General features: G+C 35.9%; 1 protein-coding gene across 1 annotated transcript in view; it reads right to left on the bottom strand.

Moving 5' to 3' along the window:
* Window positions 1-532: 532 nt before the first annotated feature.
* The window catches only part of Naa15-16 (N-alpha-acetyltransferase 15/16), a 261,582-nt gene continuing 245,668 nt past the window's right edge, over window positions 533-16,446 (bottom strand). The window contains exons 14-17 of the mRNA XM_081738223.1: window positions 14,322-14,430; window positions 9,498-9,743; window positions 5,004-5,101; window positions 533-2,007 (exon numbers count right to left, since the gene is read on the bottom strand). Coding sequence (XP_081594349.1) covers window positions 1,837-2,007; window positions 5,004-5,101; window positions 9,498-9,743; window positions 14,322-14,430 — 624 coding nt within the window. The 3' untranslated portion in view covers window positions 533-1,836. The remainder of the gene's footprint in view (window positions 2,008-5,003; window positions 5,102-9,497; window positions 9,744-14,321; window positions 14,431-16,446) is intronic.

Genomic DNA, 16,446 nt, shown 5'->3' with positions numbered 1-16,446 from the left:
AAAGTCTCTTTTTCAAGTGGGTAAAAAGAAAACTTTAGTTTCCACTAACATTTCTCGAGATAACAATTTTATTTCTTCATTGATGGCGAGAACTTCCTCAAAGGAAGTAGCATGAATACATCACGGCAGTCCAGCATACAGCTGTGCACATATATATTTATATATATATTATACAGATATCAGTACTTATACACATTAATATACGTAACAGTGAAGAAAAATGTACCCTGAGACAAAATCAGGTAATACCTTATTCCATATGTTAACTTAGGAAGCAACAAGTACCCCTATATAAGTACTTTTCTTTCCTTTATAGATATTGTGACAGAGCACATATCAAATTGGTTTTCATATACAAGGATTTTTAAAAAGGATATTCTACCTAGAACTGCGTTTTTTCTTTTTTTTAAATTCATACATAAGTTGTCAAGCAGATGGTTCAGAAACTGTAATGCATAGTGTACGAAGAAAACAATTTTGTTAAGAAACCTTAAATGAATCGCAACAATGAGGAATGAATGATAGACGCTCATTTAATTTCAGTTGTTTGCTTTTCGTTTGTTTCCAGTGCCATAACAAAATGTGTCTGTCAGGTAACCACGACAGTAAACATTTCCACAGGAAATAATATTCCATTAACATTCTCAGATCTCACAAGGGTAAACCCATAAGTAAAGAGAATACTTACGTATATTAATTACAAAAGAATAAAAAAATTGACAAGCAGCAAAGTCTTACAAAATACGTTTACACATTGTATTTTCCCCCGTTCTTTAATTGTGGAAGAAACTGCATACTCTAGATTACCAGTCTGTTTCTTTTGTGTGTATGTCTATATATAAATATTTTTGTTTATTTAACAAAAAAAGACAAAAAATGTTTCAAATATTCAATTGGAAGTAATTTTATTACTCGATGAAAACTACTATGAAGTTCATTTTTTTTTTCATTAAAAAAGAAAGAAATCGTTCGTCTATTTATGCTTTTAAAAATGCAATAAATAATTGAACCCCACTCTCATTCAAATTATTATTGGTATTATTTTAACCACTTACATCTACAAGCAAGTAAGTGGCTGAAGATTGTTTTGATTACCTCATCTTCACTACGGATTGAATTGCTTCACCCCATTGATGCAGAGATGAATAAGAAAACATCAGTCTTCAACATCTTGCATCACATATATATTTTTGTCCCGTTCAATGCGCGCGTGCCTTTAATGTATTCCTCTTGACTGTTGCCGTTTGAGCACATAGGCACAAGTTTTCATCTGAAGCACGTAACTGATGATGATGATGATTCAATGACAACGATGGGGATGAAAAAAAAAAAACATTACCCACTCGCTCTCGCTCTCTCTCTCTCTCTCTCTTTCTCTCCCTGTATGTCTTGTCTATCTGAACAACTTTAATGGTACTTCTATCACGCAACGAAGACGGTTTTGCACACAACGCCAGCTGTCCTGCACTTCCCACAGCTCTCTGTCATTCAAAAGCGAGGAAGTAGTAAATTCTTCAAATAACAAATTGATGTCATAACGTCTTGTCACGTACATTTTTTTTCTTTTGTCACAAGCCACACACAGGCACCCTTTCTATGTAAAACGAACTTATTGGAAGTGTTCACAAACAAGTAGAGCCACTTCCACTAGCATTTGTTTTATTTTTCCCCCTCGACGCTTATTTTCTACACTCACGTATCCATTGTACACATGAAATTTTGAACTTCCCACATAGGAATTCGTTTTTATGTGCATTTTTTATACACTGGTACAAATGATTAGGCAAGGGAGTAAATGTCTTCCCTCCTTGGGGCACTATTGAGCACGGCTGAACATCAGTTGACACAATTCTCCTTTCCATCAACGTGATTGGTTACTTGAGACTGTGGGCGGAAGGCCAGAGCGTACGGAAACTTCCTATGACACCGGGATTGATAGTCAGCAATCTGATTTGGACATGAACCAAAATCTCCATTCCTGAGAGCCTGTAGCACCTTCGTGCAATTCTGCGGAGAACAGAAAATACATTTTATAATAAAATAACCATCAGTACTTTATGAAACAATACATGTCTCTCCAAATACCTATACACACAACACACAATATTTTATGTACTTTAGAATAAAATCGCATACAAATTAATTATTTTCTAATGTTACAGCTTTGAAAAGAAGGAACAAAGTTAATAAGTAAAAGGCTTATTGAGAATAATAAAAAAAATCTCCGTAGACACACAGATCAGGTTTGAATACGAACCATTAATGTACAAACTCTTTAAATATATCTCAGTAGTGTGTAATTGCTATAGTTAATATTATGAGTCTATATAAATTAGATGGAGCCACAATATTTTAAAATGCACCATTTCAGACCAGCTACGAAAATTTAGAGATAGTACAACAACTAGAAGAGGTGAACTTCTCCGAGACACTCATCACTAAAGGGTCGGTCTGTTAGCACGATCTTATTTCCAAAGATACTCAACTTTTGGGCACTATCAGCATCTATGGCCTTTTTAAGCCCGTTACATAAGACGGATGGCGTCCCTCAGAGTTTACACTACACCGGAAGTGAGGAAAGAAGAAAGAAATAGGGATGGAAGGAAGTGGCCTGGGATATTCATGTCAGGCATCATCTAGGAATTTGCCTGGTATGAATAAGGAGAATCAAGGAAAAATCTCAGTCAGGGTAGATGAACTGAAACGGCTTTTACCCCTTTTCGACCGAGTGTCTCCACTGGGGATTGAACATGGGACCGCTCACACCAAAGGCAAAAGCGTCTGCAACTATGCTATGCGGAACCATGTCAACCTTTAAGCGTAAACTTAAATATTTTAAGAAAGATGTGAAATTTACAGTGTTCAAGTTACTTCCAAATTGTATACTACTGCAACTTCCTTTTAAGGTATTTTACTCTATATGCCTAGCTTAGATTGTGCTTTCATATAGTTGTAGTCTGCGTATTATTTTCTTCTTCTTTTTCTAGTGAAAGGATTATTTTTACTTGGCTACTATATTTAACTCTTTAAGACTTTCTATTAGATCACGCAGGCTAACACACAATGAAAACCGCTATTTTATGGTGAAAGGTTATCTTCTCCTTGGATTCTAAAATAAATGTACAAAAACGGCCGATGAGAATTTTCTCCCGAACTCTCCCTTTGGATTCATCCATGATCGTATTGGGAACATTTCGAGACCTGAGTTTATACAGACAGCATGTGTTTACCGAATGTAATAATAATACTGTAATAATAAAAAGGTAATACAACACATTTATTCAAACAAGTGTTCGGTTTTCAACACAAAGCTCTGAAAATAATCAAAAGCGTAAGGATGGATAAAATAAGGTGCTTATTATATATACAGGTTAAGCGTCTGGTTTTTATAATAGCTTAACCAGAACTACAATTCTTCAGTGAAAAGTTATACATTCAATTACTAAAGTTTAAACTTTTCAAAATATCTTCTATGGTAATTAAATTCCGGGTGTAACTGACTATATTTTTTATATACAATTGTACAGTCGAGATAAACATACTTTCCGCCGCTCAGCAAGTGGAACGGTACAAACAACGGGGCGTTAATCATCAGCAAAACTGGTGTGAGTCTCATCATCCGACGATGCCCAACAGGCCTCTGCAGTATGTGATCGGCCGGAAATTGTGAGAAAAATACAGTCCTCGCTCGAATCTCCAATGCAATGCTTGCTATTATAACAACAGTGACACACGGCAATCCTACAACGCAGAGAAGTTAGGCCATACGACACGGAATCTCAAAACACACTGTATCCCGAAGAACATCGCATTGAAAGCGCATGGACACCACCTCACAGAGCGCTACATCGAAGAAAGTATCACAAACGCCAGAAAACTATACGAAACACACCTCGCTGGAGAACAAATGGAATGCGTGTGTACCCAGAACGAGAGGTGGCTCTACGTATATGAGATCAACAGAGTTCGATCCATTTTCTATCGTCAGACAAGCCACAAAAGCCGTTCTGACTGTGCTGAAGTGCAAAGGATTTCTGGTCGTGGCGGGAAACTGTACACGGGGAACGCTGACACCTGTCGAAGTAGTTTACAACACCAAAGTCAAAGCACCAAGGGTCAATATTTTACAATTTTTAGGAATCTCGGGTAATACATAAATATGCATTTGTAATTATAGAAAACATGTACATGTTAAAAATTAATTTGGTGCCCTCGATTTATATGTTTTATACTGAACAAGTCTGCGCACAAAGAAAAACAAATTCGAAGTTCAGGTATACTGCTTGTCCAGTAGCGTAATGAAATAGTGCTGCTATAGAAAAAGTATACTCAAGAATTGAATGTATATAATTAAATTAGCACTTAGAGGAACTGGTGTGACATAAAATCAGTTATTTTCTCAATTTATAAAATATGAATAATGCTGCAGTATAATGTTGTCACTGCTTCCAGTTCGTAGTAAAATACTCACACAGTCTTTCTCTTCATAAAATTTTTAGCATTAAGACCAACCAATGACTATGGGCGGCCATTATACTGGATGATACATTGGCTCCGAACGCAATTACTTTTGGCTTTCTAGGCTGCAGATTGATATTTCTTAATTATAATAAATCTCCAATTGTCTCAAGTTTAACGATGGAAATTCTGAGTCCCGGATCGAGAATCGAATCGAAATCACGTGCAATAAAGGGAATGTAGTTTTGTTCAAAGAATACTGGCGATCCAGTTCTAAATTCTGATACTTTGGTTCTAATCTTAATTAACCAAAACAGATTCGCTTTTGTTTGAATTCATTTCAATTGTGGATACGAATGCAGAGCTTTTTAAAGAGAGAAATCAGTGGCTAGGTTTTTTTTTTTTTTTTTTTTTTTTTTTTTTTTTTTTTTTTTTTTTTAAGTATGGTTGTACACTAACTTTTGGCTAATACCTCAAACATAATCTTTCAACAAATATATATAGGTAAAGTAAAGAACTGGAAAGTTATATGAAAATGAACTTACCTGCAAATTGACCTCTTTAGTATCCTTGTCTAAAGTAGTTGCCATTTTAATAGCGGTATCTTGTTTCTTTGGATCTAGACGATATAACATTCGAGCACCTGCATAGAAAATTAAAAAAAAATAAATGAATTCTTATACAATATCTAATTGATCTTGGATAAGGAACTGATAAATTATATTAAAAATAGAACAAAACTAACCAAATAAATAAATAAATAAATAAATAAAAAAAAATAAATAAATACGGTAAATATCAGCTACTTACTAACATTCCTACTTCCTAGCATTTATCTTAATCGAAATCTATTAGGGGGACATGGGGACACCATAGCCTAGTGGTTAGTGTTGGATTAATGTCTGCGTGGTCCTGGGTTTGATTCCCGGCCGGAGCTTCCCCAATTTTCGGCGTCCACCCAGCGTCATGAGGTAAGCTGGGGAGTCACGTGAATAAAAGATGTGACGGCCACTAGGTCTAGCTTAGCGATAGGGCGACGCGGCGTACTGACCACGCGTTCCTCGCTATGACTGGTCGTAGTTCCACCAGTCGCTAACAGATGGCGTGAAGCGGCTCAAGCCCACAAATCGGCCCGTTAGGCCAAGTGGTTTGGTTTATTAGGAGAACATGTGAATCCCTAACCATTTACACTTGATTTTTCTTTTCGGCATTTACCATAAACTTCCTGCAGTTTGCACATAAGCATAATTTTTCTAATTCATCCTTAAATTTCAATAATTTTTCACAGCCCGAAACAAACTGAACGAACTTCATTGAGTATTTTATTAAAGTTCAACATAATGGAGAATAAAAAATTCATTCACCTTACAGCCGCTATTGCGTTTTGTCTAGGAATCCATTCTTGTATACTACTTCGCTTCGTTCTAGGATCCAGTCACGAACAGTTACTTCAGAAGTTAGAAGAATTACTTAAACATTATTTTTATTGTTATGTTCCATAACAGAATAAAATGAAACTAAGTTTTTGAAAAAAAAAAAAAAAAAAAAAAAAAAACTGTGTATGATCAACAGCGCAAGATTGAAATTATGTTCATTAAATATTAGAAATTGAGATACCTACAATTGAGTGGTTCCCTCTAGTATGTAATAAAACCATTCCTCACTACAAAAAAGTCCTTGAGTTCATTTTATAATGTATGTCTTTTTACGTACAAAATCTCGTTGTGGTTAATTGAAATAATTTTTCGTGTGTACTGATTTTAGATAGGCTTACGACTCGGTTAGGAGAGAAGCTACAGAACTTGGAATACCGAGAAAGCCAATTAAATTAATTAAAATATGTTTAAATGAATCCCAAAAGTAAAGAAGATGCGTTGTCAGCATTATTATTCAACTTTGTTCTGGAATACGCTATAAGGAAAATCAAAGATAGCAACCAGGGACTAGAGTTGAACGGTATTCACCAGGTTATGGCATATGCTGATGATGTAAATTCAACAGGGGATAACAGAACAATAGAAAGAAATGCAGAGATATTATTAAAAGCTTGCAGGTATATGGGTTTAGAAGTAAATGTCATCATCATCATCATCATCATCATGGGTATTCTGCCTTTATTGGCAGGTCACTTGCCGCAGCTGAGAAGCTTCTATGTCACTTCAGGTTTCTAAAACATTTTCTGAGAAATTGTGTATTTTTTGTACCTACAAACTCACAAACTTACTGGTAAGATACCTATTAAAAAATAATAGATATAACTGATGCTAAATATTCAAATTGCAGTTTGTGTTGAAAAAAATAAATAAATAAAAATAAAAGTTAGTTTAGCGTCCCACGTTATACCCTTTAGACTAAAGGAGTTGGATGGCTAATGAATTGAATAATTGTGAAATTAAATTTGTGTTCTCCCACCAGAAATCGAACCACGAACACGTTCACCAAAGACATACTAGAACTGGCCACTAGATGAGCGATGAGAGCTCAGTATTTAGTGTTAATTTCAAATATATACTAGTTCTTTTCTCTCCTTTAGAAACATATAGCCTTATGTCAAGTGATATGAAGGGCAGCTGTAACGTAGTCTGCACGGCGTCTCAGGTTCGATCCCTGGTGGAGACGGAATTTTTTTTCATCAAACCCTCGTCACAATGCGACTTCTTTAAGGTTCACCTAGTCTGTAAAATGAGTACATAGGGCACCCTGGGTAAGGACGGTCGCAGCATAGTTCTGACCATACCATCTCCAGCATGAAGAAGGTACCCAAATTGAAGTGTGTGAATGAAGCCCATTAGACTTGTCCCGTATGGGCCAGTCATTTACTTTTTACATATCAAACAAAAAGCATTAAATGGTCAACCAAGGAAAAGTTTGTACAACACTGATTAAAACAGTAATAGGTGTAACAGGCTGTAACAGGTGATACGTCTTGGAATATTTCTTACTGCGAAGGAGAATACAAACTCCAGGAGTGAAATGGACAGAAATTATACGCATTGAATGATTGGAGTTTAGCACCACTTTCAGCACCAACGCTATAACGAGACTTAAGTCTACAGTCTAAGGTGGAATTCGAACCATATATTGCGTTCAACCCGGTACTTCACGCACCAACGGCACGAGAGCTAGCCACTAGACCAGAGGGGAAGGATGACGATAATACGGCTGTGCTGGCTTAGTGGTAGAGCTCTCACTTCCGCCACGTGCGAACCCTGGTTCGATCCCAGTACTCGTCAAGTAAGCTTTGTGGTGGATAAACAGTTTGCGTGGGACAGAACGCTAGGAAGTCTTACCCCCACTGGGGACTGAACTTGGACTTACAGGGTATCGAAAATTTCCAACTAACTTAGGGATCACGAAACCTATAGAATCAACACTTGTATCGGCTATTTTCAATTATTTTTACATATCATCACCCCCTCCCCTCAAAAGTAGTAATGAGCTGAATTTGAATTTAAACGCCATCGGGTGTGTCATTGTTCATCTCAGAGACTCCGAAAACTAAGGATTCGACACTAATATAAGCTGTTTTTGATAATTTTTATAAAAACAAACAGCGAGAATTAATTCAAGTATCCAATATCTATGCCAGAGTCGGAGAAATGTTGAAAGGTAATAATGCTAGGATGACAGAGTCAGCCATATCTTCAGACCTAACTACGAGTGGGGTGCTTAGACAGACGAACAGCAGATCGTCGTTCCCCTCCCAGAGAGCTACGAGAGCTAAAAGTGGCTCTTGGTGAAGAATGGCTGTGTGGTCCATAGGTCTAATCATTAATCGTATTTGGAGTACAGACAATGGTTGTGGAGCATGTATAGAGCACGGGATCATTCTACCCCTTATTAAGCGTAGGTTCTATAACGTGGAATGTAAGTGTTAGTGCGCATGAACTCACATTTTGCAACAAAGACAAGATTTCCTTTGATTCGTTGTTTTGCTTGTATATTTTATTGGTGTCAACATGTTTCTTTCGCTGTGTACTATTTGGATTGCGGTAGAATAACCAGCTTTCCTTTTGTCCTCTTAATTTTGTACACCACTGTATGAAAGTTGTCCAAGTAAGAAAGACTTTGATCAGTTTCTGTAACTGCTTACTGAAATACATGAACAAATATGAAGAAAAAAGTTACATATCTGCTCTGCCGGTTCAAGCAAGTGTTCCAACTTTATCATGGTGAATATCCTGAGTGACGAACGACTGTGGTTCCTTGCAGGACTATTTTGTAAGAGATCACAGATCTCATCCTCGTTTGCGAACCCGACCTTAGGAAGCTTCTTTCAATTACCTGGAGACATTGTATACGCAAGATGAGTCAGAGCTGTACAATGTATGACTGAAGACTTCCCAGAAGACGCGCCGAAGCACATTTTGCAACATCCTTATACACAGAAACTACACAATCTGAATACTGTATTGAATAACCAATGCCAATTCACATGTACATTTCATACAATGATAAATTATAACCCGATTAACTTATGTCACCACAAAGCGAGTAACCACCTGCCAGGCATGCTGGGACGAACTTTATTTACTAAATGAAAATAGTACATTAACACTGTCAACAGTTACCAAAGCTCTCTATCTAATGAAGTGACGCTACTATGACAGTTTCACTTTTGTTTGTGTAGCCCTATAAATACATACAAGTTATCTAAATGAAACTATAATATATATATATATATATATATATAATGCGTGTGTGGTTAGGGAGTGAGAACCCCGAAGCAGGCATGAAAAACTACTTATCAGAAAATAGGAAAAGGTGCACTATAATATTATAAACTTAACGAATGACTATTTTATGTGATACTAGTTCATTGTTTCTTTTCTTAGCAGTATCCTTTTCAAATAGCTATTAAGAAATAGACAGTACACACACGTTTATAAAGGCTTTATCTTTTACCTCAGAATAATTCATACTACCACTTTACTATTTTGCTAAGTAAGAGTTACTATTTTGCTAAAACATGTTACGTATTATAAAACAACATACTTTTAAAACATTGCTGTGAACAATAGTAATGCTGACTGACTTACCTTCTAGAATTGAGGGAAGAGAATGTGAGTGTTTAGAAAGGAACTCCGAATTCAATTGATTTGCATCTCGACCTTGTAAAATAGGTTTTGCTTCTTGCATAATGACAGTACACACAGGCTCCTCTAAAGTGGACAAGTACTTGGAGCAATACTCATGGTAACGAATCAGGCACGTATGTAATTGAGGGTTCTCTGGATCTAATCGATACGCTCGTTTAATGGATTGTAACATAAGCAACGGTTTTCCTGCAAAAGAAACATTACAGCATATTGTAATAGGTTTATTATTATTATTATTATTATTATTATTGAAAGAAGCGGAACGTGGCACTATCAAAGGAGCGAACTGATATTGAACGATGCATCATTCACATAATCGTTGATAACTGACCAACTCTAGTTGCCATAGTAACGACAGAAACGATACATTTAAAGGACACAACGAAAACCAAGTTACCAATGTTGGTAACTGCCAAAAATTCCTTTGTATAACAATGCACATAATACTCAGCGGTCATCCTACACCATTCCTGCCACTGCTAATTTCGTGTCATAACAGATGCGAATGACGAGCATTAGAAGGATCTCATTCTATTACAATTCGCTCCTTAAAAACAAAAATATTCGAACTATGAACATACATCTACAATATGGAATTTAATGTACTGACTACAGACAGTCTCCGAGTTCTGTAAATTCATACTTATGTAACAAGTAATATGATCCTGGTAATTTGGAAATTAATTATTACTGAACTATTATTGATTAGTCAATACTAAATAAGGTTGTGTACCCTACCTATCAAGCATATTATGTAACTGAATTTTTTCTTTGCAATTCTTCGAATTTTTTCGTATTTTTCATACGTGTTTGTGACTAAACTTTGATTACAGTAAAAATTCGACTTACGTAAATTTCGACTTGCACAAAAAGTCTTGAAACGATCTATTTACGTAAGTCGAGGACTGTCTGTATGTATACACACGTAACTTGACTACTATTCCAATCATAGGATTGCTACAAAATTTGGATATCTATCTTTTCTTCACTTTTTTTTTTTTTTTTTTTTTTTTAAATTTGAAACATCTTTCTTTCATGCTTGTTACACTCTTAATTAACAACAGAGCCCAATAGTCTGAATCAATATTTTTTCTAAATTTTATAATTTACCATGCAGTATTTCCTAATGACAAGTATTTCTATCTGGTAACTATGCAGTTTAAAATTGACGAATATATATCTTCGAATTAGGTAATGTCTTACTTAATTATGTAGGTTGGATGAAATGTAGTGGAACATTGTTTCCACGTATAAAGGCTGTGTCCCGTTATTATAAGATTTCCGTAGCTGATAAATGAATGTGAAGCGAGAGGTACCGACTGTGTGTTTTTCAATCCAAAGGAGCAGTGCTGTAGAGGACGAAAAACAATGCAACATAATAATATATTTCGGAAAGACGAACAACGTGCGTGGAAGAAGATTGAAGTGATAGCGCTTAACAAAATAGATCAGAGAGGAAGTACATTCACAAGATCAAACCAGATCTGTGTCTACACGGAAGACACAGTCATAGTTTCCAGATCCAAACAAAGGTTGAAATAGGTGTGTGAGGAATTGGAGCAAAAAACAAGGCGAGTGGGACTGGAAACAAATGGACGGGGAAAAAAATATCTGATAATCTCAGCCTCGGAAACAAAAAGAAAACCTAGAAACCTAAAAATAGACAAACCATCATTTGAAGGAGTAGATAAGTTCAGCTATCTCGAAAGCATTATAGACAATAGAAATAACACAAGCGCATGTGTACACGACAAAATACAGATAGGGAACAGAACATGCCACGCCAATTACCAAATTCTCAAAAGTAAGTTAATATCAAAAACTACGAAACGGCAAACACACAACACAGAAATAAGACCGGTGGTCACATATTCCTTAGAAACATGGACAATTAATGTAGAAATTGTTAAAACGGTTCGAGAGAAGAATACTACAGAAAAAGTACGGAGCAGTGAAGGACGGAAACGTATGAAGAAAGAAGTACACGATGAATTAGAAGGCATCATCAAGAATCAAAACATAATAGGATACATTAAAAACCAACGAACTAAATGGTTAGGCCACGTGGAGAGAATGAGAAATGGAGCAATGCCAAGGAAGACGATGGAGGAAAAACTGTACTGCAAGCGGAGAGTAAGAAGACCAAAGAGAAGATGGATAAATGATGTGAGGTGTGATCTCCATAAGATAAAAGTAAGAGAATGGAAGCAGATGGCCCAAGATAAGAAGAAATGGAGACTGCTTGTATAAGAGGCCAAAACTCACCCCGAGCTGTAGGGCCGAGGAGAAAGTAAGTAGGTATGATGGATTTGAATAGGATTTCTACTTAATATTCATAATAGCCTATGCTGCGGAAATATTAATAATAACGGAGAGTGGGCACAATCCAAACAAGAAAAGATCAAGAGAATACAATCGAACAAGAGAGTAGAAAAATTTAGGTAACATTGATATAGAAAACACAGAATAAAAAAATAATGGTTGTCTAACAAGTTTCCACAAATAAAAATTGGCAAAGCAAGAACAGATGGAAAGTACAAAAAAGGATGTGTGAAAAAAATGAAACTAAATCCATGAGTAGAACAATGGAAGTGAAAGAAAACACTGGAGAAGTTAAACACACATTCAGATCTCGCAGGATGTTGGAATCGAGAGTTATTAGGGATAAGAATGATGAAATTTGCATTTACATACAGGGTTTAGAAAATAGTCTGTTTGCTTATACAACAGTTTATGTAGAAGAAAGTATAATAGGCAACATATCTAAATAAAGGCTTACAATGAAGGTACTTTTCAACACAGCTGCCAAGTCTTTCAACCTATTTCTCCCATCGTGGCACATGTTTCAAAATACCCTGTTCACATCAGTCCGTCTTTTGGGACTATAGCGCACAAGCAATTTGACTTCTTCATTGGGTCAAAAATATGTTACACAATGTTAGAAGATCGATTCGCCGGTCATTACTAACTGTCTCTTCAATAGCAGTGAAATTCTAATCGCTTCATGCTGTTATTACATGCCTGGCACGTGAAAAATCCGTAAGGTTCATGGCCCTTATCAAAGACTTGCACTATTTGGAGATATTGCTACTGTTCATACTTTGCCCCATATATGTACACCATTTAAGCCCTCATTCCTAAGCGGTTCGCGTACGAACCTTTGGCGTGGAAGACCAGGTTCGATTCCCGACGGGAGCTCATGTCGTTCGGACTTCACATTAAGCTGTAGATCCACATCTGATACAGCCTCACTGCAGAAAGGGGTGCTGTACTTAAAATCAAAATCAACCATTTCTCTGTGAATTTCATTCAGGTTTTGTAATTTTACACAAAATTAAAACTACACTTTTCTGCTCTTCACAAGTAGACGACTGTAATATATATGCCATCTTTGCTCGATAGTTCATGCTTTCGTCGCAAGAGATACATTTAATAGTACGACTGCCAAGTACAGTGCAAATATCCCGGGTTCAAACCCTGCTCCCGCCAAATGAACTTTGTGGTGAACAAACACCGTGTGCGTGGGTTTCTCCCGTTTCCTCTCACTTTCTTCATTCCGTCATTTCACTCATTTCTCATCTTCATAGTCTCCTTTAGCCTAGCCGGCATAACCCTGGACGTAAAGCTCAAAAAATTCATTTCATAGTGCGAATGTTAAATATTTTCTCTTCCAATAATCACGTCCCAGATCAGTATAGTATCATGTGAAAAGATTAGTACGCACTACTTATTAATCCGCTCTCGTAATAGAACTGTGATGAAACTACCATATTTGCTCACGACATTTGCGCCACCGCATATTTTGAGCACCCCATTTTTTTTTCTCCGTGTATTATAAACACATCTTTTAAAAGCTTATGTCCCATTCAGACAATGTCAATGGGATTGGTATTTATTTTACCAAAGTGAATTCTCAAATTCCACAGGATTGTTCATTTACCAGTAACTTCAATGTTTCACAAAGAAATCCTAGATATCGTTACTTCAACACTGATGTTACTGATGTTTGCTTGGGTACTTCCCTTTTAATATTAAAGTTTGCGATTCCTTAATTTCACGACAGCTTGCGGGCATTTTAAATTCATGTAACGATTCGAAGTACCAATAATTCTAGTAATGTCAGTTTTATTGTTTTAATAGCTGTAGTGGAATTAGCACTGACATATTAAAATGTATGAATGGGGCAATGATCAACTATCGATTACTTGTACAATATTCTCAATAATAAAATATTCCTAATAAAGAATGCCAATCTATACACTTTGCATTCACTATGATTATAATGATTTTAATTACTGATAATTCGAAATTACGGAAGTACAGCAGTATTCCGTATATACTGTGTGTATATATATATATAAATAAATAATATTCGTTACTTGAATAACTGTTCGAATATGTTTCCTTACAATTTTCCTAATACTTTGCTACAAGTTTGCGAGTAAATACACAGTTCCACTCAGCTTTCACAATCCGAAATACAAACAAGGGCATTTAGAAGAAAGACGATTAGTGTATTTTAAAAAAAATAGTAACACATAAAACAGGCACTAAATGTGTCATAGTTATTTTCGGTACGTAAATCGAAATAATATTAAATCAAAGTACATCTCAACTCGACAATATCTGTAGTTCATACCTAACCTAAAATATTACATTTGATACTCTAATCTATAATTACATACAAATGTATAAGGAAATCAGGAAACATGATGTTAAAGGAAACTTATTTATCAAAATAGTACACTAAATTTGCATCCTTACGTTTTCTGGAATATATTTCATACGCTATAAGATGAGTTTCTATCCTATCCGCAGCTAAGATCTGTAAAGGCTGAAGAAATTTAATAGCTTGTTCCAATGGGTCTTCAGTCTGCAAAGATAAACATATAATACAAAGATATGCAAAACATACCTGCATTATAACAAAACATAAACTATCATTTAATGTATATCAACGCATTTTAAATAATAAATATACCATGCAGCTTGTACTCAATTTGAATCCCACATGTGCTTCACGAGAAATCAGATGTGGATTAATGATGGTTTGAACAAAGTTTTAATACTAAATTACAATAGTAAACTTTATTTTCAAGAAACAATTGGTTAGTTGAGGAACAGGAAAACAACGAAGAAAGAAAGAAAGAAAAAAAAAAAAAACTGTTCATGCTGCTGATAGATGAAGTGAAAGATCCAGTCGTCTCCAGTAGGTTGAATTCGAGATTCATGTCACTGATGGTTTTTGTCCTACATTAAACATGCTATCTTGAGGAAAAAATGGTTCGGATAAAAAGCATATCACAGGAGCATAAAAACACGTCACATATGTACGAGGTGTGTCAGAAAAAGTAATGAGACGCAATACTGTGCACGAACCGACAATCCTGCTACTTCCATCTTCACATGGCAGTTAATATTTGCCGTTGATTCGGGACAAATTTGAACTTGCTCCAGTTGCTACACGATTGCTGAGTGTGTCTGTAGTGAAGGTGTGCTTGTAGAGTGTATTAGGAAAATAGATCGGCCAAAGTTTCAGCAATCTTGTGCAGTCAAATTTTGCGTAAAGCTTGGTCAATTCACTACTGTGACATGAAAAGTTACAAAGGGCTTATGGAGAACATTCCTTATCCAAGACACAAGTATTCAGATGGCACAAATCCTTGTCAGAAGGTCGAAGACGGAAGACGAGCCTTGTCCAAAAAAGACTTTCAACCTCAAAAACAGATAAATGCGGAAAGAGTCAAGTCTCTCATTAGGTGAGATCGTCGATTGACGGTGAGAATGATCAGTACTGAGTTACGTTTTAACACGAAATTTAACACAAGATTTGAAAATGAAAAAAGTTATGTGCTAAAATAGTTTCAAAGAACCTCACTACTAAGCAGTCTCTATAAATGAATTTTCGGCGGAAGAAAGTATTTCTGTGATTGCTCAGCCCCTTATTCGCCGGATCTCGGTCCCTGACTTCTTTTTATTCCCTTCTAAAAACAGCTTGAAACAGCGCTAATTTGGTACTTTGGATAATATCCAGAGAAGAATAACCGACGATCTGAGAAGTATTCCAGCCGAAGCCTTTCAGCACTGTAAAGATAAAGGAACCCGCCTTCACTGCAGTCTACCTACCTAAGGGAACTACTTTGATAAGGATAACCTTGATAAATAAAATTCATCGTTATAAAATCAGTCTTATCAATTTTCTAACACACCTCGTATTATTACAAAATTATTTATTTATTACGTGCCTGATGAGTTACTACATTTGTTTCTGAAGTTACTGCTGTGTTATTGGTTGAAAGGGGTGTACGAAGGGGAGGTATGAGTAGTTGTCTACATTACTTTACAGGGTTACCACCACCACACAAGAGCAGTCAAGATCAATACATAATTTATTTCTTGTTTTATTTTGTTATTGTATATGATTGTTGAAGTGATTGTTATGGTACGAAGAGAAAAATGGAAACGAGAAAAAAAGAAAAAATGAAATTCCCACAGATGCTGGAGAATCGATACATACCAGTATTGAAATTCTGTAAAATAAGAAGGAAACTACACTGTTAATGTACTAATGTCAATGCTCTTTTACATATTCTTTAATGCTGAAAGTAACTTGTGTACGTACAGGGTTCCCACTCAAACTAAATAATCGAATTCACGGTTCAATTTTGTTTCAGTTTCACACGGGAAAAGTTGACAAAAATAACCTTTACTGACCATATACACAACGATAATAAAAACTGCTTGGTACGACTTCTTGTAAGTTTTCTTTTTATTTATTGACCGACATTTTCAACATTCGAGGTTTGATCACGAAATTCACGGCTTTACGGTTGGATAGGCACCCTGATGTAGAACAATTAAGTTTGCCGTCATCTCTCAAAAGCTCACT

Source organism: Thermobia domestica, chromosome 14 (assembly GCF_964235325.1).
Source record: "Thermobia domestica chromosome 14, izTheDome1.hap1.1, whole genome shotgun sequence".
NCBI classification, from domain to species: domain Eukaryota; kingdom Metazoa; phylum Arthropoda; class Insecta; order Zygentoma; family Lepismatidae; genus Thermobia; species Thermobia domestica.
The sequence above is the reverse complement of the archived record's forward strand: the minus strand, read 5'-3'. Positions and strand labels throughout refer to the sequence as shown.